The sequence below is a fragment of the Cyrtonyx montezumae genome, unplaced genomic scaffold (assembly GCF_038088225.1).
Source record: "Cyrtonyx montezumae isolate F1298 unplaced genomic scaffold, pur_monq_1.0 scaffold_39, whole genome shotgun sequence".
Taxonomy (NCBI): Eukaryota; Metazoa; Chordata; class Aves; order Galliformes; family Odontophoridae; genus Cyrtonyx; species Cyrtonyx montezumae.
The window spans coordinates 192,066-216,555 of record NW_027072044.1 but is presented as its reverse complement, the minus strand read 5'-3'; the positions used below and the strand labels follow the sequence as shown (position 1 = coordinate 216,555).

The 24,490-nt window shown below is 44.4% G+C and overlaps 1 protein-coding gene across 1 annotated transcript in view; it reads left to right on the top strand.

Moving 5' to 3' along the window:
- RFX2 (regulatory factor X2) overlaps positions 1-24,490 on the top strand; it is a 53,223-nt gene that overhangs the window by 6,333 nt on the left and 22,400 nt on the right. Inside the window, exons 2-4 of the mRNA XM_065745841.1 lie at positions 19,977-20,089; positions 22,820-22,909; positions 23,916-23,992. Of these exons, the coding sequence (XP_065601913.1) occupies positions 19,985-20,089; positions 22,820-22,909; positions 23,916-23,992 (272 nt within the window). The 5' untranslated portion in view covers positions 19,977-19,984. The remainder of the gene's footprint in view (positions 1-19,976; positions 20,090-22,819; positions 22,910-23,915; positions 23,993-24,490) is intronic.

The following is a 24,490-nucleotide window of genomic DNA, read 5'->3' as shown; positions in this document are numbered from 1 at the left end:
GATTTCATGCTGGCAGCGTGCTTTGCTGTCCCAGCAACCTCCCTGCAGTCCCTGTCCAAGACATTCCAGTGCTGTGCCTCATCCACTGCCTGCTGTGTAATCCTCCAGATTGTTGGGGGAACGGCTGTAGCCACAGCCTGCGGTTACCAGGGAAAAGCTTGATGTGTCTTTGAGGGCTGGCCTCCAGAACACGAACTTCTTCGGGCCTGCTCAGCTACAGAGCCCTGCTGGACAGAGATCAGCACCCCTGAGAGCAAACCTCCCCTTACCTTCAGGGAGGAAATGCACAGAAGAATGAGCCGTTGTGTTACAGTCACAGACTTTGTTTGCACTTAATATACAAACTGCAAATGCACATTTTGGAAGTGATTTCTGGGAGTTGGCGTTCTGGTTCTTCATGGCCCACAATGTCAGAGAATGCTCACTGTGGGCCAGGCAGTTCCTTTTTATTGTTCCCACAGTGTTGTGGCTGATTGCAGCAAAGCAGAGGATGTTTCTCAAACACAAACTGTGGACCATTTCTGCATTTGTTTCATGAATGCAATCACCTATAAAAACCCAACGCGCCATATTTCAGTGCTCAGGAGTTCTTAAGTCCTCTGGTGTTGCTCTATAGGGAAACGTGCTTTGTCTTTATCTCCTTAGGTAGCATGCCTTCATAGCTCATGCTAATCATCAGTACTTTAATGAGGACTGAAAGGAGAGATTTTAATATCAAAACATCTAAGGATGTCTGTCAACAGAATCTATGTGTTAACTCAGACCCAGGGCTATATCCATAACTCTCTGAGGAGAGGTATGCACATGTTTGTATACATATTAATATATATATATGTTATGATACAGTGTAGTTGCAGAGTATGGCACGCTGAAGGATGCTTCTTCCACATTTGTCCCCAGACTCAGTCCTCACCAGGTTTCCCTGGAGTTGTGCCACCTAAGGCTTCCCTGCAGGATCATGTCATGAGGCACAGGTTCATCTGTGATCTAGCAGCTCCCATCTCCTGCTCCAGGCTCTGCATCTAGCAGTACTTCTGAGCCTGTTTGGCAAACCCTGCTTTGATTGCTCTGCTTTCATTTCCATGTTTCATAAGGGAAAAACTCAATACCTGTCTTTTTCTGGGAGCAAGAGTGGGCTGGTGCAGCATGCTGGCTGGGAAAGATGCTGAAAACATGCTCAGAGACATGTTCTGGGCCTGAAGAACTGGAGGACAGGATGGAGCTTAGAAATCCTTTACTTTGAGAGATGCTTCTGGGGAAAAGAGTGATTGGACATGGCTTTGCTGAAGTGCTTCAGGGACGGTGATCTCCAGTCTGTTTTACAATCCAAGTGAGCACACGTGTTGTCAAAAAGTGAACTTTTCAACAGTAATGTTTGGTAGCATGAGCTACAGGAGAGGTAAAATTGTTCCATGTCATTCTGTTTGCAGTATCTGACAAGAAACACCAAATAGTTTCAGTGACACTCCCTCTCATTGCAAATTTTAAGAGACGATTTATGTTGTGGATTGAATTTTTCCAGCTGTATTCTAACCTTTTGTCCTTAACACTTGAGCTCTTAAGTGCCACAAAATTACTGAATTAATACATCATACATTGCAATTCTTATTCATGTTCCCTGAAGAATTACTTAATACTTTGGTGAAGAGTCTCTTATTATTCTATTATTAAGGAATTTTTGTCATAGCTTTCCTTTTGGCAGCTATTTCAACTTGTATTCTGATGTTGGACGACAGAATGTTACACAGTATGAATGCATCTTCTGATTCCTCATTGCTTTCTTCACTGTAAGGGCTGAATTACACGGCCTGAGCATTATGCAGTGCTTCTGTTGGAGAAAAGTGAATTGTGCATGGCTATGTTTTTATTTTACACTTCTGGCTTATTGCCATCCTGGGCTAATAGTGAACTGACAGCTGGTAGTAGCCTTTATGAAATTTTCATACCTTTTTCTTTTTATGAACAAGAAAGTTAAGATGAGGGTTGAGCCTGCTATCTCTGGAAGTGTGCTTCTCCTCCCAAACAGCAGTAGCATGTGCCAATGAGTGGAAGGTGCAGGATCGATTACAGAAGGTATGCAATAATAGGGTCTCATAATGGCTTAGCAGGGCAGGATTCTCGTTCTGCAGTCTGCCCTGCCCTCCGCCCCCCATCAGCCCTGCTCAGCTGGGCACAGGGAGTTGGCTCTGCAATTCCTTTTGGACAGCAGTGTGCTGAAAACCTGCTTTGGAAGGTAAAGTAATCTCTGTACTGATGCTGTTTCATGAGTTTATATCAACAACGAGTGCTGTATCACTGCAGAAGCACAAACAAAACTCTCCCTGGGATGCACGTGTGCACACTTGCAGAATTAGAGATCAATGCTGCAAATATGATTTGGGGTTTTTTTGTTCTCTGCAAGTGGATACAAGCTCATTGCTGTAGCATTCAGAAAGACAATGTTTTTTGGTGAAACTGATACAACTGCTTATAGTGTTCTTTGAGTCTGTTTTTTGAATTGTATCTCTGAAGGCATCACGTGAAATGAGTAAAACTGAGCTTTCTCTTTTGGAAGATTGAATCTGGAAGTTCAGGCTTAACAAAACCTACTTTTTTGCCTTTGAAATAGGCAGATGGGATCACGTCACATATCACTTGCTCGTTTATTTTGACTGAAGTCTGATGTCAAGTAGAATCCCAAGCAAATATTTAAGAATAAAATACCATATTGCTGACTTACAACTCTGTTGCTGTTAGTTTAAACTAACTATGGTTATAAAATCCCTCGTATTGGCATAGGTTCTGCTACAGAACAGTAATTGTTTGTATATAGTATTTCAAGCCTGTTGTGTTTTCTGCTATTACGTTAATGGAAAGCATGTTTTGACATCTTCCCCTTAGCTCATTGACTAAGCTGCCTAGATTTGGAATTCCATCTGGCTGCAGTGAGGGAGTTCTTCCCTCTATTCCCCACCCAAATCCCAACACACAGCTGAGCCAGAAAAGGTTAACTGCTTTTTAAGGCAACAAATCATTCAGCTTTTACTATTGGCAGTGCATGGGCCCTTGCTGGCTACCTGCTGCACTGAGGCTCTGGAGGTATTGCAAGCATTTTTAAAACCCTTCAACTTGTTTGTAGCACGTTTGTCTTGTAAATACTTTCAAATCATGGCCCATGAGAGACCTATGAGTCAGGGAGTACGAAAGGGTCAAGTATGGATGTTGTAGGAGCCCCAGCCTGATACTTTGAGTAACAGAATAAACTGGTGTTTCATCTGACAGTGCCAAAACCCATCTGTAATGAATGTTCCTCAACCTGTCCTCTCCCCTCCCACCTCATTTTCTTCCCTTCTTTGTCTTGTGGGGAATGAAGGCTGCAAATCGGAAGACTGTGGTGAGATCAGTGTTAACACATACTGTCTGATTTTCTCTTTGAAGAGTGGTTTATGGAATTCAGTTAATGAAAGGAAAATCGATGGAGAGCAGAAATGGGTCAATAGCCAAACAATTCCTAATTTGAAAAGGAAAAAAATAAAATAAAAAAAAGGAAATTGCTCAATACTACTGAAAGCTATGAGTGCTGACTGCCTCTTCTGATGCTTTTTAAGCTGTGCAGCTCAGACAGAAGAATCAGGTTGAGGTGATTTAATCAAGCCACCTGTGCAATCTTTCCTATTGAAAAACTCCATTGAAAGCTTAATAGCCCACACAGAGGAGCAGGATCTTGGTTCTTAATGCTTCAGCCTGGGCTCCCTCTTCTTCAGTTAATGACAAGCCTTCATTGTTCTTTTCAGCAGAATAAAGGAAAAGTTGTTGCCGAGGACTCAATGTAATTCACTCTTTTTTGCCATGTGCTTTTTGCAAAAAAAAAAACACAAAACAATGGATGGGGTGGGTGCATTATTGGATAGCTCTGGAGCACTTTAATCTGCAGTATTAAACTTGGGCTTCTGCACGCTTTGTCTTCCAGGCAACAACCTTGCACCTTCTTGATTGTTCCAGGCTCAAAGGAGCTGCTCCTGCTTTATCCTTGCTCTGATACAGAAGTCTCCTAAGTCATTTGTGGTGTCTGTGAGGGAGGTTGGCCTTGCTTGGAACAATAACAAGTTTTGTTGATCCTTGAACTGTTAACTGGGCTCTGTGTGACTTAGCAAACATCTGGCCAGCCCAGACAGCTCCACATTCCTTCAGGACCGGCAGAAGAGCCCCAGTTCTTCTCCCCATGGCAATCGAATTAGGTTTGAAGAACTAAAATCTGTGTAGCTTGCTGACAGGGGACAGATGGTGGGCACAGGTGAGGGCTGCATGTCAGCTGATGCCTGGGTTTGGTGACAGTGGCACAGCACAGACCCTCAGCCCCAGCTGAGCATCTCTCCGTATGGAACAGAGCCTCAGCAGGATTTTGCCATTTGAAACATGGACAAGAATAAGAAGGTGTCCCAACTGCGGTGCTTATGGTCAGTAACTTCTGTTTGTCATCTCAATCCACCACCTCCAATCTCCCAGGAGAAGGTGGTGATGTTTGGGGTACTGCTTCTCGCTCTGCCTCTCATGCTCCTTTGTCAAATGCTGCATTGTGTACAATGCTCCTTTGTAAGATGCTGTTAGTATTTTTAACTGAAGAAGTATTCCTAGAAAACATTTTTCTTTGCTAATGGCACTGCACCTTTTTGCTGGTGTTTGCTGTGCTGATTATTTGTCCTTAGGAGGGTTTTTACTCTGTTCTCGGCAGCTGACAGCTTCCCTTTTCAGAGGAGATAGATGGATGTGTTTCTTTACCCCTGTATAATTTAGGTACTATTGACAGTTTAAGGAATATTATTTTGCAGAGTAACTAAGTCCTTGCGTTAGACTGCAAATGAATAAACTCTTCCATATTTCCATCTGCAAATAACAAAGCTGTTGAGTGAAATTTACTATTACAAAGCTGTAGGAACCCCAATTTAGTTTTCATTTAAGCAGTTCATTTTGTGGAGGAAAATTTGTATGAAATCTGGCAGACCTTTCAGTAGGTATGTTTCAGAAATGAAATGATGGTTGATTCTGGTTCCAAATGTGCTGTGATGTTAGGTTACTTTCTTTAAAAAGGAAAAATAAAAAAGCAATCATTGCTTCTCTTAATTGTGAAATAGGGCAAAGTAATGTATAAAGAAATTTGTTTTAATATTTGAACGGCTTTGTCTTCCTCAGCTGTAGGCCACTGTTGTTGCTTGCAAGTGCATCTCCAGCTCAGGAAATGTCTCATAATTGGAGAAACAAACACTTAATGTGTGGCTTCTGTTGAAGGAAAGATTTAACTTGAAAACTTAAGTTAAAATAGTGACTTAAATCAATAGGATGCTCTCAGTTGTGGCAGATACTTCTTTCTTTGTTTGGAATGATGAAATGTGAAGTATGATACAGTGGTACCCTTGTATCAATCCTGCCTTGGGGCGACAGTGTAGGGATGCTCACCTGACAGCACCCGATGACTTGGCCTCATGCATTGCTCACCAACTTGTATTTGGGCTGCAGTGAGGCCTTGGTGCCCGAGAGGAGGATTAGGGAGCAGGCCCTGCTCCATGCATGGGTTTCTTTCACAGCCTGGCTGTGTGTGGATGTGCAAACTCTGTGCCAGCTCTGCACCATCCCGGTGTGGGCTCCGCTCCAGCAGTGCCCGGTCCCTAAGCACTGGCATTCCTCACATTCCTTCCTGTTTGTATCTCAGCTACACAACATCTAATTACGATGCTACACAACAGCCAGCCAGCAAATTAACATTATAATGGATCTTAAGGTTTAGTAATTACTCAGAAATGTCACTGGGCTGGGAGAGTGCTGGGCATCCAACACAGCAAGGTGGGCAGTCAGCTCCAGTTTGCCTTGCTCTTGTCTTGTGAGTGACAACTAATGCACATCTATTCTTCTTGAGATGTTGTTGTCATTGGTAGCACCTTCCTTTGCTATAAAGAATTCTGGTTATCACTGTGCAGGAGTGTCACCTAAGTTTTGAACCAGGTTCTCGAGCTGATGTATCAGCACTGACATGCAGTAAGGGACAAGGCCTCAGAGGGTGCACTCCTTGGTGCTCTGGGACCTTGGGCAGTCCTGTATATGCCAAGGTTTCAAACGTTGCTATGAGAGGGCCTTACTGCACTGCTCAGGTTGGCCATACAGTTGGAGTACTTTCTGTCACAGCTGGGGAGAAGACAGTGAAAGTAACACTTCTTCTGGTTCAGGAACCACAGTTTGTTTTGTTCTGGTGAATTTCTCCTACATGTGTATGGGAGGGGGCAGGGAGGAGCTGGGCTACTGATTATGAATGGAGGTGTTTGTATGTGGACTTGGGAGACATTCTAGGCAGGGATGAAACAAACTTGTACAAAGAAGGAGTTTTTATCTTCTACTGCTTGTTTTTTTACTAGCTCACTTATTAACATAGTGTACTCTTGCAATAAAACCATCCAGTCATAGTTTACTGCTTTTCAAATATGAGCCACTTACATCTAAATTGCTGTGTAATATGGAAAGTGACTCCCATGGTACCAGTGTCCTCCAGGAGCAGTTACCCTTACATCAGTGCTTAGTGTTTAGTATGAAGCTATGTGGTTGACTTGTAGGAATATACTGCCAAATTTTTTGCTGATGTGAAGTATCTCTGCCACTGCTGCACACTGGCAACTGCTGCTTTCTTATGACCTGCCTCAGCTGTGATGTTTGAATCACTTCCCTCTGGCCACTAACCTGAACCCAAGGCTTTGGAGTCGTGGTGCAGGCAGCACAGAGCAGCATCTCCTCCCCAGGCTGGCTGCCTGCATCTCCTTGCACAGCAAACTTAGCACTGAGCTCCCAAGGAGGGCACCTGGGGTAGGTGGCTAATGCCAGGTGCTGGAAATCCTATGCATCCAAAGTACCTGCATCAAGAGCATCCTGTAGGGCTGAGAAACCTGGGGGTCGTCAACTCTTATGTGGCTTTGACCTCACTTCCATCTGAGTTCAGCTAGCATTTGCTTTGCAGAGAGAAAAGCTTGGGAACTGAGGTTGCTGCCTTTTTATTGAAAGGGGAAAGGGATGAAATAATAGTTAATACTTAATTCATATGAGCAGCGCGGCTGCTCGGGTTGCCTAGCAGCCTGGAGCCAAGCAGCACAATGAAAAGGCCTCACTGGGTGAGCCTGCAGCCCGTGGCTCCGTTTGCGAGTGGAATCTGACCCTCACAGCTTTTGGGGAGGGGGAGGAGATGGTGGAATTTGCCACTAATGGATATTTTAGCTCTGGATCATCACTATCTGCTCCCCCTCCAACCTCCATCTGGTTTTCCTTTTCAGTTTTTCAAGTTTAACTCAGAAAGCTTTAGCCAAAGGGAGGTGTTAAAGTTTTGTGTGGTTTCTGGAGATGGAATGGGCAAGAATCTCTCAAAGCTGTTTTCCTTCTATTTGAGACTGCACCTCCAGCAGTCTGTAGAACATTACCATTTCATGGTCTCTTCAATATATTGCTCAGCACAGGCAGTGAGTGCTATATAGACTGGAAATAGCTCCTGCTATCACACTTAACTCTCCTAGCATTGCTCTCGTTCTTGCAAGAAGAGGATGTGGGTTTCATTTTCTGGAAAGCAAAAAGTAGAAGGATTCATAGGGAGGGCAGAGAAAAAAAGAAAAGGAAGGAGAGAGGGTTCAGATGGTATTTGATTGTGAATACATTCCAACACAAGGCCAGAAGTACCCTAAAATAAGAGTGCATTAGAAGACACTAGGGGATACAAATGAGGAAGGTTGACTGTTTAAATAGTGACTTTCTGAAATTGGGTTCTTTGTGCTTTTTCAGTAACAGTCAGAAAGCTGGAAGCTTCTTCCTGGATGGTGCAGCTCTGTGGGAGTAACAGGACTCCAGCAACTGAGCTGCGAACCCCCACCAGCATCCTCACTTGCGATAAGTGGTGTCAGCTCTCAGTGTTAATGCATTTTCCTCATCCCAGCGGTAACTTTTTAGCATATTAAAGGCAGGAATGAGGGCACTTAGCTGAGAAAGGAATGGAAGGAGAAAAGTCTTGGACTTAATTTGCCAATCTTAATAAGGAGTAAGAACAGTGGCTCTTTCATGGCTTTGAGTCTTGCATCTGAGCTGATAGGTCTTGGGCTGACGCCAGCAAAGGCATCACTCGGGTAACTTTGGTAGAAGGATTCTTGGCATTGAGTGAGACCAGAGATATCAGGAGACTGGGGGCAGAGATGTTCCTCTGAGCCAGGAACAGCTGTGGAAGTCCTTTACTTGGCCAAATGTTGCAGTGATAAAGTGTATTTTAGTCATATTTCATTTTAAATGGTATTTTGCGCAGCTTGGAGGCTTCAGTGCTGAGGTCTAGGCGGTAGGTATGATGGGCTAAGGAGTCTGAGGTCACTTCTTTCTGGCACAAATGCTCTTACTTCACCTCAAATAGCTGCAAATAGTGTAATTTTTATTCCTTTGCTGGGGAGACTCTTCAAGTTCTGGCATTCCTTAGATTTCAGTTGTCATTCTGAAGGTGCCAGGCTATGCTCAGCTCCTGGCTTTGGCACAAGTATCTCTTCTCATCACCAGAAATGTTCCAAAATGTTCCTGGAGTTCCCATTTGGAGGGCAGGAGGCCTGTGAGATGGAGGTGCAAGTAATCAAGCGCTTGAAGACTGGATGCTTGGGAGGCTGAGGTCAGCAGTAGTTTGAAAAGTAGATCTTTAAAGAACAGAATTGTTGAAGTACCTTATTTAAAATGTATGCAATATGATCACTTTTTGAAATCCAATGGTTGAGTAATTTCTGATTTTCGTGGCCTCTGCTCTGGAAAGGTGAGTGCTGTTCTGTTGCAGTGCCCTGGAAGGCCGTGCCAGGAGTAGATAAATGCCAGAGCAACGTGCTACAGAGGGAATGCTGAGAGTGCCCTGTGCTTAGAAGCCACCAGCTGCAGTCACAAACCTTGTTGTTAGGCACTGTGAAGGTGAGCTGGTGGGATGCCAGTGCCTAAGTTAGATTTGAAAGTTAAAGGGACAAATTCTGCCCAAATTCTGCTCCTGTTGTATTAGGGGGCCTGTGACAGCAGCATGTGGCCTTAATGATGATTAGCAAGCGCAGCAGAACTTTTGTGTTTTGGATTGTACCACTGTGCCCAGGACAATGGCCCGTTTCCACCATCCCAGTAAAAGCCAGCCTCTATTCTTTACATTCATAGTGAGCAAGCTCTGACTTAAAATCCTGTGAGATTTTATAATTCTTTGCTTATGGCTCATTGCCTCAAATTTTACTATAAAAGATGGGAAATAGTTAATTTAAATCTGTTTCCCTTGTTCATGGATTTGGAAGAAAGCATTTTTCTGGTGAGCTTTTCCTCTCCATCAAACAGAGGACCTCCAAAAAGCACGCTGCTTCCTGAGTGCTCATGTCCCAGCTGCAGCCTACACTCCCCCAGACCCCCAGGTACCACAGGGAAGAGTGAACCTGCTCTAAAGGGACTGGAAACTCTGCTGGGAAATGTATAGGAATCTACAAACAAGTGAGAAGAAGTTGGAAAAGGGCTCATGCTGGGGCTGGTGTCTGTGCGGTGCAGGGCTTCCCCAGGTGGTGAGCAGGAGACGCAGCACGGTGACTGACTGATGACCACCCTCTTTAAAAGAGGTTAATAATATTTGGGAAAACAAATTCAAAAAAAGACGTTTTCAAAAAAGCTCATTTCCTGTGCATTTCCATTGAAGAGCTCTCAAATCCATTTATTCTGTAATAATGATTAAAAATAAAAAATAAAAAAAGAAAAGAAAGAAAAACCCACAACACCCCCACACCCCGAAGCCCCCCCGCTCAGTTACTATAGCAAAGACATTATTTGTCGATCCTCCCGGGCTGCTGAAAATACCCGCTGACATATTTAGTGCGCTCGCGAGCTGGCGGCGCGCGCTGGGGCCGGTGGGGCTGGCACTGTTTGGTTTGGGAAGTGTTCCCTGCGTCGCACAGCAACGCGGCCCGGCCGCCGCTGCGGGCTCGGTCGCCTCTAGCAACCCTTGTTGCTCCCCAAACATCGCCCTGCCCGCTTCGTCACCCAACATCTGCCGGCTGCTCCTCCCATGCAGGCTGCGCATCCCGTACTTTTGCTGCAGCCGTGCATCCCCTACGTTTTCTCCTGCTGCTGGTTTTGCAGAGCTGAGATGGGGCTGCAGCTCCCCATGGTAGCACCCAAAGGTGCTCTCAGGACTAGAATTAAATCTAACCATCTTGCTTCCCCCCTCTTAGGGATTCACAAGGACTTAAATCTCTCAGCTTGATCTACAGCACAGCATTGAGGATATGCTTTAAAAACTAAAGCCTTATGCTACAGATGGACAGAGCAGAGTGGGTCCAGTGCTTCCCGAGCCCCTCCTGGGGCAGGCAGAAGCAGTGGGGTTTGGGGAGGCTGTCAGGAAGCCACCCACTCAAATCTTCTGGCCAAAAGCACTGCCCGCAGGGATTCCTTGGTTGGATCAAGTTATACCTCAGTTATTCCTCATTTGGTAACAGTCAGTGGTTTTTTTTTGTTTGTAGACATAACTGCTGCAAAGTACAAGCTGCTAGACCAGTATGTGTTTGAAGACTTCATCTTCTCCCTTTCAACTCAAACGTGTTCTGTCCTATTCCTGCCCTCACCAAAAATACAGCCTTGCCATTCTCCAAGTGCGCAGTATTCCAATGCATATTCCTAGATGTCTTCTCTAGGAAATCTGAAGCAGCCTTCCCCTTTTTTAGGTTTTCTAAGAATTGTGTGGTTTTTAGGCAGTTTGTGACTTCTGTCTGGGAGGTCATGTTTAGTCTGCTGTACACTTGTCGATAGCTGTATGAACGTTAAATCTCCATGGGACAAAGCCCAGCTCCTTCTCCTTCTTAACTGCTAACGGTTCACTGCTCTGGAAAGCAGCTGTTTCTGTCCCTGAGCTGCAATAACACACACAGAATGCTGCAGTGAATGAGCTTCTAGCAGCTGGGAGCTCAGGGCCCCCCTGCCATGCCAGCCTGTGCCTCCAGGATGAACTCCCAAATGCACACAGCCAGTGTGGGTTTTGAACATACAGCTATTTTACTGTACGTGCAAAAGGAGAATTATCAAGAAGCAAACCTCAAATTCCCAAGAAGATCTTGCCCCGGAAGTTCATTGACAAGCCTTGGGTCCTCCTTGCTCCATGTGAAGTTTCACCCTGGCACGGTGCACTGCACAGAGGGTGAGACCTTTTCTGCAGAGCAGGAGCAGAGCTCAGCCCACTTTGGTGCTCTGCCCCAGTAACACCAGTCCTCAGCACAGCCTGTAGAAGCATCTTGTGCATGGATGGAGAGATGCTGCAGATAGAGCTAGTTCAGAACTAAGACTCAACTCCTTTTGGTTGCTCTCCTTGCCCAACTCCTTTCTGGCTTCTCAGACTACCTCCTTGTGCCACATTTTTGTGCACTGTGTGGCAGAAGCTCTCCCCTGAGCTCAGCTGCTTTAAAATCTGATTTGAAGTCATCTCTTTTCTGAATGGCCACAATTTATGTTTGTGGATTATTCTGCTTTGCTTTGTTAAGCACCATAGCACTCAAGAATGGTGCTATATAAATAAATACCAATACTGAGCTGTGTTGGCAGCAGTCATTCCTGCTCACCAGATGGGCATGATGGGAACAGCTGCTGCTGCCCCATTTCTAAACAAAGTACTGTAGCACATCTCCTACTTCAGGCTTGACTTGTCAGCAGAGCAGATAGCCTTGAGAACTTTTAAAGGATTCCCTAGGCTAAGCAAATAAATGATGGACACGTAGGTTCAGATTCACTTGGAGTTAATTTAAAATAAGGAACATATTCCTTAGTTTTCTGCCACAGCTGTAAAAGTGGTTCCTACAAAAGCACAGTCAAGTATCCAGTGTCACATCACAGTACCCAGTCTTCAATGGGACCAAGTCCTTTGGGCAGCATGAGTGCATCCAGATACTGAGGGCAGAGTGGGAGCAGCTGGGATGGGGTTCTGCTGTGGTCCAAAACAGCACCTTGAAGGCTTGTCCTAGAGAGCAGCATTCACTATGCTAGAGTATTGCCTGATAAACTGCGCTTCCCCTATTGATCCACAGCCTTGGGAAACCCTGCCGTGTACATATTAAAAATATGGGAAGATGATGAATTGGAGCCCAGAACTTGTGCTTGCTTTCACTGCATGTGTTCATTGCATTCATTTCAGTGTTACCCGAAAGGCCACAGTATGGAACAGAGTTCAGTGTGTGACATTTTTTTCCTCCTTCCAGTTGTGAAAGCCTCCTGGCTGTCCATCAGACTCCAAAAGTTCTCTTGGGCAGCACTGTTTCTCATGGCTATAGCAAAACTTCTGAAGTCAAGATTTAGCTAGCTAATAGAAAGGATGCAAGGACTGATATTAATGCTTTATAATACAAGAATTATTCAGTGTCACTGGGGCATTTTACTTGTTTGATGGTTGTCTGCTCTGGGACCAGCTTCTCCAGCACCAGGGGAGATGCAGGCTGTACATTAGGAAAATTGTTTCTGAAGGAAAGGCCATGTGCTGCAACGAGCTGCCCAGGGAGGTGGTGGAGTCAGTGTTCCTTGAGGTGTTCAAGAAACATTTGGATGTTGTACTGAGGGACATGGTTTAGTGGGAAATATTGGTGACAGGTGGATGGTTGGACTGGATGATTTAGTGGCCTTTTCCAACCTCGGTGACTCTATGATTCCATGACCATTGAGCACTTGTTGACAGGGCTTTGCCAGTCTGAAAACCTGGAGCTGTGGAACTTATCCTTAAGAACAAGCATCTGGAGCTGTCACAGGTAAGGCTCTGAGAGGTGGAATGCAGCACAGCAGTAAATAGGATGGTGCTGGCCCCCCTTTTCCTACACACCAGAAGGGTGTTCAGGTCTGAGAGATTCCAGTCCTAATTTTGACATTTTGGGAGTGTTGAAGTCATTGAGCTAAAAAAAAAGGGACAGGTTTATGGATGGGAAGGAGGGTCACTAAGTTCATTTGCAAGACAATTCACACAAGATTTGTTCAGGTTCACACAAGATTCGTGATCAGGCTGCTGCCAGTGGCATTAACCCATCACGGCTCTGCTGCTCCATCTCAGCTGGCTCTTAAAACTCCACTTGAGTAGCCAGCACCGAGATGTTCCTAGCACTTTTCTGCCACTGTGAAAGTCACTTTTAAAGAAACAGTGAAGGTTACTGAGCTGCTGTTATGTAACAGTTATGTGTATATGTCTGTATATATTATATTTCGTGACTGATTCCATGAAATCCAATTAAAGCCTGTGTTTATATTTATATTACAGTATATTATTAACTACTGCTAATAAAAGCTGATTCCAAATTTGTATTTTTCCATGAGGACCATGTTTCTGAAAAAACAGCTATACTGCTGCTGCCCTCGAAACTCATGTTTTGGATTTATCTGGGTTTCCAGGTAACTAGAGCTCTTAGACGACCAGCGGTTGCTTCTGTTTTAAATTAATTTAAGCTAATCAGTGGAAGGCTCTGGTGCCTTCTCTGTTCATATCATTTTGAAGCAATTTAATAAGCAGCCTTTCCAGAATCAGCTTATTATCAAGTGCCTTGTCATATTTGCCCATCCCCTCCACTTAGCACTGCTTATTAAAAGGCTAAAGGTTATGACATGCAGTTCAGGACACCCTGTCAGCTCCTGCTTATCTGAAATGCTCACTGTGTTACTTGAGGTGACAAGGGCATGTTCATGCTCAGAGCCAGGGATGCCCCAAGCTTTGCCCTATTTTGCTGCTGAGTTTGGCAAAGCTCTTCCCATCCTGTGGGATGAGAATGAGAGAAGAAGAATGCCACTGCTCATGGGAATCTCACTGCCCTTCTCTGTGCAGCCCTAACTGCTCCTCTGAACCCAGCTCCTTCTGAACACTGAGCAGGAAGGACCTTCCATGGTTCCTAGTGCAGCTAAAACAGGAGTAAGGAAATACCATGGCTCTCCAAAGTCAAGCTGGTATCATTTTCTGGATATATAACATTTTGGATAAGGAATGGCCTTTCTTTGGATATAATGTTTGGATAAGGTCTTCCAGTACTTAAGGGAGCTTATAACAAGAAGAGAAACTGACTTTTTACAGGATCTGAAAATGATAGGATGAGGGGGAATGGCTTTAAACTAAAAAAGGGGAGATTTAGGTTGGATGTGAGGAGGAAATTCTTCGTTCAGAGGGTGTTGAGGCTCTGGCACTCCTGCTGAGAGCTGTGGGTGCCCCATACCCAAGGCTGTGGATGGGGTCCTGGGCAGCCTGAGCTGGGGGGATAACTAGCCCATGGCAGGGAGGCTGTAAGATCCCTTCTAACCCAGTCTGTGCCAGGCATACTCAATACTAACAACTGTGCTGGGAGTTTTGCCCTCAAGCGTTTGCTGTAAGTGTGTGAAGGAGATAACAACCTTAATCCTAACCATGGATACAACCACCCAGAGATGATGTGTTTCTGTTGGTTTCACAGCCTTGGAACTCCATTTTCCTGAAGCAGAATGCCGGGTGCAGGCATAGAGATGTGCTCATCCTCATCCTCAGTTCAGAGCTGCATGACAGCAACCCACAGTGCGTGCTCACAGTTCCTCCAGCCCTGAGTTTTATGGGCAGTGGGAAAATAAAATATTTTCCTGATAGAGATTTCAGGGAAACGCCTGTTATTTCTTGGAGATATCATGCTTTGGAGACATGCACTGCAGGAATAAAGGATGTGTGGAGGCAGGAAGTGAGCTGGGTTTGTTACAAGTACTTGCCTTGATTCTGCTCTATGCTGGTGTAATTCATGCGATCATGTTTTTATTCATATAACATAAAAATCTGTTTTTTGCCAAATACAGTTCCTTTATATGCTGTAGTTAAAACACAGCTAGTGCCTTTTCAGAGCAGATTATTAAACAGGGACTAAGCCAAAAATGCTGAAAGAAACAGAAAATACGGAAGAAAACCTCAAATAAAATAAATGTAGCATAGAAGGTGGTAGATAAAGTCTATAACTGGTGCTCATCTGCTAGAACAGAAAATGAAGATCTACTATTCTCTCTGTTCCTTTTATTATTTTTGATCACTTCGGAGTGTATTGAGGGTCCTCAGTAGTGAATCTGTTAAATGTAGAAACCCTACATCCTTTTTCTAGAGAAAAAATGATAGATAAACAGGGGAGTAAATACAATTTAGAGCTTGTGTAGAACTTGGTGCTTAAATAACATTTTTATTTCTTCTGAATTCAGTTGTTGCCATTCTGTTTTTCCTATTTATTCAAGCTTCATGCCAGCTAAACCTGAAAAAAGTTCCAGAAAGCAAATAACTATTTTAAATCATAAACCTTCCCTTCAAAGTATGCAGAAAATGTACAAAATTAACCAAACAGAAAAAAACAAACAGAAACTTGGATTTGAATTTTCATCCAACAAGCCAATGTTATGGGTAAGAAATTGTTCATTTCTTCTAATTAAACTACAGCCTTCCCGTTACTACTTGATTCCAATGTTGGGATTTTTGGTAAAATATCATTATGAGATTTCTGTAAAAAACTCAGAGCTGTATCATGATCCTTTATATGGAAAAGTGACTCCTTGTGATTCCCTGGCTGTCTTACCCTTTGGTCAGCCTGAAATCCAATGAACTGAAGGAAATCTTGAAGCAGAAACCAGGCACGGTTCAGCATCCTGGCTGCTGGGTAGTGCAGCTCTCATTAACTAATGGTAATATTAAAGAGGCACAAAGATTACCCAGTGCATTAATTTAGGGTGAAGTTTACTATGAATTCCCTTAGCAATCACATCCATCTCTTCAGGTTCCTCACTGTTCTGTTGCATCTAACTGCACTTCATTTTAGTTGTGTGTTTTGATGTGAGCAGGCTTATCTCTGTTCCTGTGACCATCCGTATTCTGGTTTTGGTTTTTATCTTCAATCCCTGCTATAGCATGTGTCTGACAACACGTGCAGGTGGCGATTAAGAACTCAGGATACCTTGTTTTAGCTGGGGAGCTAATGCAGTTGGCATTTGTTTCCTGTTTAATGAACGCAGCATCAGAAATAAAGGAAGACATAATTATAGCAGCTTTGCCTGGAAAAACAAATGTTTCCATCTTGATTTGAAACGAAAGACATGAAGTACGTTCTTCAGTCTTAGGTTTACTGTTGATTCCTGTGCTTCAAGGCAGTTATTTTCCTGGTGGATTTTTATGTCCCGTATTTAAAGTTCAGAAATCCCCTTTGAGGGGCAGTGCTAACCCATTTTCTAATGACAAATACAGAGTCAGTGCAGTCACCTGACAGAGACACTAGCATCTGCCAAGGTTTACTGTAAAGCTTAATAATAAATGGCTGAGACATTTGTCCCAGAGGTAGAATTATTGACTATTTTTATTAAAAACAACAAACAACAATAACAACCTTGTCCAAGACATTTTCCTTCCCCTTATTTATGCCCCAATATTGTATTCCATTTTAAAAATTCTGCCAGGAAAAAAACAAAACAAAACAACCATAAAGATGTAATAAAGGAATGTAAAAAGTTTAAATAAGATCAAAGGATGACCGAGTAAGCTTTGAAAAGCAAATTCAATTTTTCCCCACCATGAAATGGTTCACAGTATGTTTTGCCTTCCAATGAGCATGTAAATCACTGAAACAAGCAATGTTAGTATTCTCAAAGCAACACTGGTATGCTTGAACCATTATGGTGGATTAAAAAAAGGCTTTCACTGTTTGCTGGTGTAGGGTAGCTCCCATGTTTTACATTTGCACCTTAAAAATGTAGTGCTATGTAAATACAAGACCTAAATGCCATCCATGCACCTCACACACTGCTTTCACCCGTGAGAATCAAACTGGCATGCTAGTCCCACTCCAGGACTTCCTGCCTTCAGTAAGGCTGCTCTTACATACAGTAAAAGTAAGGGAGGGGTGGCCAGGAGGAACACCACTCACACCCTCTGCTATTAAATCTGAGCCGCTGCAGGGCTGCAGCTCTGCTGAATGAGGAGCAGAGCAGCAAAGAAAAACAATCTGAATACTTTCTCTGGGGCACACTCCCTGCTCTGGCCCTAATCAGCCACGGTTATTAAGACACTTGAGGTCTCAACGTTTAGTGGTGAAGCTTTTTTGTTTGAGTGTTCAGGAGCTGATAGTTTATATTAATGCATTCCGTGGAAAAATACTTGGAGCTCCTCTTCACCTCTGCGTTTTGTTGAGCCCTGGCTGCAGCACTGGGACCCTGTGGTGCTGGGCCCCCATCCTGTGGCTCCTTCTGGGAGGTGACTTCCACCCCATCTGCAGCACAAAGCTTTTGGATGCCCCTCGCTGCAAACCAGAATGTGGAAAACATTGCAAAGTGCTCCCTTATCTCTGTTTTCCCAGCGTTTTGGAGCTGGTTTAGGCAGGACAGATTAACAAAGGCAAGGCTATTTACATGAAGGCCATGAGATTTATGAATGAAGCAGCAACAATTGGAGTTTTATCAAGCCCTAGGCTTGCAGCATGACTACTTGTCTTTCTCAAACACATTCAGACTTTGACAGCTCTCTGAGGCCAGTGCTTGAAAAACACCTTACAGAGGGGAGCGGGATCGCTTTTTTAGGAGTGGGAAAACTGAAGCATAGGAAAGGGGAAGCATCCTGCTCAAGGTCACAGAGCAAGTTGGTGGCAGGACCAGAAATAGCACCCAGAAGTTATTAGCTTTTTTTGTATTTCCTTTCCTGTCACTGCTGTTTGCTTGGATACCAAGATAGCTGGGTGTAAACAGAAGGTTTCCAGAGCCCAGCAGGCCCACGGCCTGATTCATTCAGCAGTGATGCAACGTGGAATCCAGATTTCTGCACTGCCTCCTGCAGCCACTGCTGTGATGCCACACGTGATGTCACTGCCAAGTTGAGCAACTTTGAGACTTGTCTGAACCTGAAATGTGCAGTGCACAGGGCCCCTCTCACTGCAGTTTTATTCCTTCTGAAGGGTCAGATTCCATCTGCTAAGTGGAGAAGTAACTAAGTTGTCTTTTTGCTCTTAGTCCTGCACAGAGCCCTGGAGCTTTGGAAGTTGGCTGTGGCTGCTCCTTCTCTCTGTGACCCACTGGTGGCTGTGGCTGCTGATTTGTTTCTGCATCTGTGCGGACTCACCAGCAGCTGCCAGGCTGCTATGCTGCCATCAGCTGTCTGAAGGCACCAAACGCCTTTCCCAGCTCTGTCAGTTACTTCTGCTGGGACAGCTGCGGCCAACAGGGACCAAATCTGGGCTGTAGGGAAATGGCAGGGCAGCTTCTGAGCTTCCAAGGCTGCCGGGAGCAGATCTGCAAAACTTCCTGCAAGGAGTCCTTTCCCAGGCGTGGGTTTCAGAACTGGTACCGAAATGGGGCTGCGTCCCGACACCGAGCACCCATCACGAGTGTGTTCCTTGCTGTGCTTGCCCAAGTTCGAGGATGGGAAATGAAAAGGCTTGGGACAGGCTTCCCCTCCTGCTGGAAAGCTGTTCCCCATCTCTCCTCTGGTAGCTGTCTCTGGGACATGGGCAGAGATGTGGGGCACCATGCAGTGGTTGCTTGGAGTGCAGGAATTCTGTTGATATTGTCAGCATCTCAGCAGCACAAATTAGGGCTAGCAGATGGCATACATGGCTCTGTCTCTGCAGTTCTCAGGAAGCACAGGATGGCTTCAGTGGGAAATGAATTATTCTCTATGCAGGATGTTCTACTAATGAACAAAATAATAATAAGTCCTGTACTTGTGATTTGGAGTCCAGCACTCCTGTGTCTGTCCACCTTGTCTGGAAGTACAGCTGCAGATGTCATTGGATTCTTTGTGTCTGGCTTTGTTGTCATCAGTAACAGAGTCTGTGTTTTATAACAAATCTGAACCTAATGGTGATGATTTATTTTGGCAGCAGACAGTTTGTCTTCTGCTTCTCTCTGCTCTCTTTTGGTCACTAGGGGAAGCCAGAAGACAAAGCATCAGCAGGGCTGAGGCACGGGTAATTCCAAGCTATCAGAAAAAGGCTCTCAGGGGTGATTCTTGCAGCCATACTTGAGATCTTTCTGCAGACCTGGAATGCCAACATCTGACCCTGTCAGAACCCTTCTCAAATTTCTTTTTGCCACCAAGAGCGGTGTCCAGAGTCCCCCTAAGCTTCTCATTGTCCCTTTTGCCTTTTCAATTGCATAAAACAGGGAGAAGTTCAGATACTGGAAGGAGAGAGAAGTAAAAGTGAAAGGCTTCCACCCTGTTGTTTGGAGACTGTGGCATAGGTTCGTAGGCATGCAGCAGCAAGGCTGAGGAATGAGAAATGACTGCTCAAAATGTGGATATTTCTGAATTTGTTGGTTCAGAAGGGATGGCAGAAACATCTTGAAATAATTTTAAATGGGATCTTTCACAGCGGTCCCCTTAGGATGGGCAGCATATGAGGCAGGAAGGCAATGGCTTAGGTCCTGCTTTGGGGGACATGGAGAGGGTGAAATGATGTGGGGCTTGGCTGGAGGGCGGAGGTGTACCTTGAAGATGTGGAATGGCACTCAACCCCTGCTCATTCTCTGCATTTGTGTTTGATTATACGCCCAAATTGGCCACCCCGCTTTCAGAAAGCAGATATTAGCTAAGCCCCAGGCAGGTACTCCAATCAAAATTATGCAGTAACCGTGATCAAGCAGAAGGGGAGAATAAATGGCTTTTAAAATATGCTGTGACTCTTGCAGATCTGTAGTCATCCTTCGCTATGACACAATAATTTTCCAATGCTACTTTTTTGTTATATTTAGAAGTGCATTTTCTGTTCCCTCCCCTTTCTGTGGAACAATTGTGCAACTTTCTTTTTTCTTAATATAATACTGCATTAAAATTAGATCCAAGACTAAAAAGAGCCCTCTGTGTAGGAAGGTAGCTACCTTCCTTCCAAGCACTCCCTCTGGGTCTTCCACTGGGATTTTGCTCCATTTAGACACCAGTTCCTGGGGCTCATGGCTATGGTGAGCAAGTGTGGCAGTGCTTCCTATGCTGATGTCCCTTCTGCTCTCTCCAGCAGTGAGCATGCAGAGTTCAGAGGGTGGATCAGACTCAGCAGCTTCCGTGACACTTCACCCTTCTGCATCAGCCCAAGCTCCAGTGGTGCAGCCAGTGCCAGCCTCACAGCAGGTAACGTATGCACATCTAGAATGCTGTTTCCATGGAGAAAGGACCAGTTCTACCAGTAGATGTATTTTAATCCAGGATTTTATTTGAGGGAAGTGTTTGCTAATCTGCTTGTTGAGGCAGTGGTGAGAAACTGTGCTTGGAGATTATGTTGATCAAGGCCATAGATATTTACCTGTGTTTGCACTGCTTTTAAACCCCAGAATTTAGATTTTTAACTTAGCTACCTAAGGAACTCACTTTGTGCCAGTTTGATGTTTTGATCAATATAATATCTTACTGCCATTTGTTGTGTAAATAAAAGCAGCAGATAATGATACTATCCTTAAAGGCATCTCTAGAAGAAAAGTTACCAAGCTCAAGAGAAAAGAGAGGAGGAATGGTGAGCAGGATTGGGTGGAGGAGTCAAAATGAAGCCTATTCCTTTGGTGGGAGGATGATAACATATTGAATTTGGGAGTGGGGAGATATTCACGATACATTTAGATGAATACAATGCTCTTGGAAGGTCTTCTGATAGGAGAGATGAATTAATTGATGAATGAAAACTACCTATTACAAAACGGGAAGTGTTAAATATAGCTGTAGTTCCTTTTTATCCCATTTGGGGAACTGTCAGAAGAACTTTCCATCACAGTTAAGGAAGCTGAAAGGATGAGAGAATGGGTGGGTGTAGCTGAGCTACGCCCTTCTCTCTGACTCCCAAGTGAGCAGAAGTAGCTGCCATTGGATGCTGATGGGAAGTGACAATTAAAAATAGTGAATTGGTAGGAGCGTTTGGTCCATTAGGACTTGGGCATCCACATCGTGCAACTCGGCATGTTTGGCCAGCCCACTATCTTCCTGCAGCCTTCCTAGCATTTTTCTAGGTGGTGTTCCTCATTTGTATTATAATGGTGTGAATGCTGGACAATAGCATGAAGTATCTTAGGGATTATCAGTCCGTGCTGTGAATTCGACTGTGACAACGTTAATGAAGTATAGAAAACCTGCCAGCTTTGGATCATAAAATTACTTGCCCAGCATTTCCTAGTGCTGTTGTGATGACACGGCGTATTGAGTAGATCTCCGTGGATTAAGGAAAACCCAGAGGATCTTGGAAAAGAGCTCGGGGGAGGAACATCTAGACAGCTTCCCCTTACCACCTGCAGGACAAAGGAAACACTAGGAATGAACTACTGGCAGCAGGAGTGGTGCGAGGCTGAAGCCTTTGGTTTTTTTGATCACTGGTCTACCTTTCAGTGTGAGAGAAGGCTCTACGAACAGGATGGCCTCATCTTACAGGTTGGGGGATGATTAATTATTTTGGTTGGAAGCTGATAGGAGTAACTGGACAGGTGGTGATGAATTACAAAAGTAGCTGAGTTGGGCAGCTGTGCCAAAGGAGGAGAGATGCGTCATTTGGTAAAAGCAATGCCAGAGAAAGGATGGAAAGTAGGAGAAAGGAACAATTCTCAATGAGACCTGGAGGCAGTTGGCATTGTCAAGATCTGACTTGAAAAAGGACTTTTAATGTTCCATCACGCACTGGTCACAGGCTCTTCTGGAAATAAAATAGGCAAAGTGATGGCAGGAGTAGGAGTCTGTGTCCTTATCACTGGCTCAGCTGCAGGATCTCAAATGTATCCAAACTTGTGAAGGTCTGCATGGGGGGCTGGTGATGTAGGGACTGCCTAGAGATCTTGTTAATTATCATATCCCTATAATTCTGTGAGAATAATATTTCTGGCTGGTTACAAAGGCCATGTCTGGCAGGGTGTTAGAGGACTAAAATTCATAAATAGAGATATGACAGCCAGTAATTGTCAGGGTCTCTTCGAGGACTCATGTGGGATTGTTTTGCAGCTGTTTGTTCTGTTGGCCCAGTTTGCTGGGTATTTTTAAAGCTTCAAGCTGCAGAGGATGACTGTCTCCTTGGAGAAGGTCCTCATCAGTTTAAAATGCCATACAGATATTTGGCTTGAATGTTTCCTTTCTTACTTTCATGCCAGTATCCAAGGCTCTGTTCCCATGGGCCTCACTGAATCATTTCTTTCCACCACATTTGTTTTTCTGGATCTGCAAGGTGCTTAGCAGTCCTCAAGACATGTCCAGCCTCCAACAGAGTGTCAAATGTAATGCAAAGAACAGGGGGATGATGGAAAGGGCAGGGGAAAGGTAGAGGACAGTGTTCTGGAGTGACCACTGCAGGGCAGCACTAGTCAAATATGTGCTCTTGGTGACACTAAAGCCACTGAAGATGCAGAGCCATCTTAGATTTGGAGTGGTGGAAACCATGACATCTGTGGTTCATTGAAAAGTGCAATTTCATGTCACAGGAGGCAGAAAATGGCTCAGTGTAAAGAAAAATAAAAAAGAAGCTTTGTAGTTTTAGGAGGAAAATGTGAATGTGTGAAGAGCAGTTCTTGTGCTCCTTCTGAACCTCCAGCTGAACTCCTCCTGTTGAATCACCTTTCAATCAACTGATTTCTATTATTCTTTCATTTTCCATGGAGAAATTCAGAAATTGTGGATGTGGTTATTCACTTTTCCCCAGTTCTGTGTGCTGAGTTCAGTCTGGTGTCAATGCAGATTACATCGGGGACTACAGGGATGCCACCTAAGGAGTTCTGCTGCCTCTGGAGTAGGAAGAAACCTTTCCTAGAAAGTTTGAGAGGGAATAGCTAACTTACTTGTGTTACAGACTAACAAGAAGCTGAAGTAAGTGTGTGTTAATGTATCTTCTTTTTGCAGAGGGTTTTGGTGCAAGCAGCAGGCTCCAATCCCAAAGGAGCGCAGATGCAGCAAATCTCTGTTCCCAGAGTTCAGCAGGTTCCACAACAGGTAATGTCCCCACGGGGAGACTCCTCACAGGGACTCTGTGTCAGCAGGGCTCGCACACTCTCCCTGTCTCTTATGTCCCACGCTGGTATAAAATTCTGTGACAAATATCTCCTTTGAAAGATCTATACTGTTAATTAGAGAGTTATTTGCAACAGGAGACCTGGAGATCACTGTGAGAGCAGCTTTCTCCATCTCTTTCTCTTTCTTAGACTGGTAATAAAATAAACTGTAAAGACATTTAAGGTTTAGAAAGAACCTTTACTGCAGCAGGTGTCTTGCATACATTTGAAGATTTGATGTTTGCTTTTAATTGCCATTTAGAAAGCAGAACTTCTCTGTAAACATTTTTTACAGGCAAAGTGGGATTGCTTTTTAATTACACAGACAAATACACTGGCTGCATGTGGCTTCATAGGAAGTTTGAGTGACTGAGAACCATGCAAGTGATTTATTTATCTGAACTTTGCCTTTTGCAGCCCTTGTTTCCTAAGAAACCAAGCATATGTGGTGCTGCCTCACATGGACAGTGAGTCTGACTCCTTTAACTTTTTCCTTTAGCAATTTTTTATTTGGTTGCTCAGTTTCAGAAAAACTTGACAGAGGGCAACCACATACATCCCAGACCAACAAGAAAGTGGGCTGGGATGCAGATGGATACTGCCAACCTCTCTGAAGGAGAGGCTGCAGTGTGATCTCACCCTTATTAGTCAGCAGACAACCAGCCCTTAGACGTGTGCAAAGGAAACCCAGCTCTGTTGTTTCCACTGCTCATGGAGCAACTACTTATTTACTTATTTTAACTTGAACTTTTAAAATAAACATGTCTCCTGGGATTCCCAAGTGTGTGTGGTTTGGGGTTTTATTTGTGTTGTGATTTTCTTTTCTTTTTTTTTGAAGAGAGCCTTGAAGTCAAGGTAAGGTTGAAAGTTAAGGATGCAGTATGTAATTTATCCCGCTGTTCCTGGTCAGTGACATGTCTAACTCAAGCTTATGATGCTTGTTTTAGGTGCAATCTGTGCAGCACGTCTATCCCTCCCAGGTGCAGTATGTGGAAGGAGAAGCTGTCTATACCAATGGAACCATGTAAGAATCTTTTGCTGTGTGTACCAAGCCCATTTCCCCTCCACACTGGGTCTAAGCAGTTTGGTCCTGCCATGCTTCTCCTAGTCCAGCACTGCTCCTGGCATTGCCTGCTGTTCAAAGGAGGAAGAGGAACTTCTTTATGCACTGCATTGTGTGGGGGTGCTAGACTCTAGGCAGAAATGTTATGCTCATGGAAGGAGTGTTCTCCAGTGAATCCTGCTCTTCCTGATATGACATGATCCAGTATTTTCCTCTCCCCAGCCCTCTGTGGTGGAGAGGTGGAGCACCCTTAGGAACCAAAGCATGATTTCTATAGGAAGAAAGGGGCTTTGCAAGATTTCCTCTTCCCTATCCCTGCTGGGACCTTCTTTATGCCCCTGCTTGGGTCCTGCTGCCCCCTGGGATGCTCTCAGCCTTCACATTTAGGTTGAGTGAGACAACTGCAAAATGACCACAGGGCTCTGTGTGCAGGCACACTGCTGGGACGTACTGTGAGTG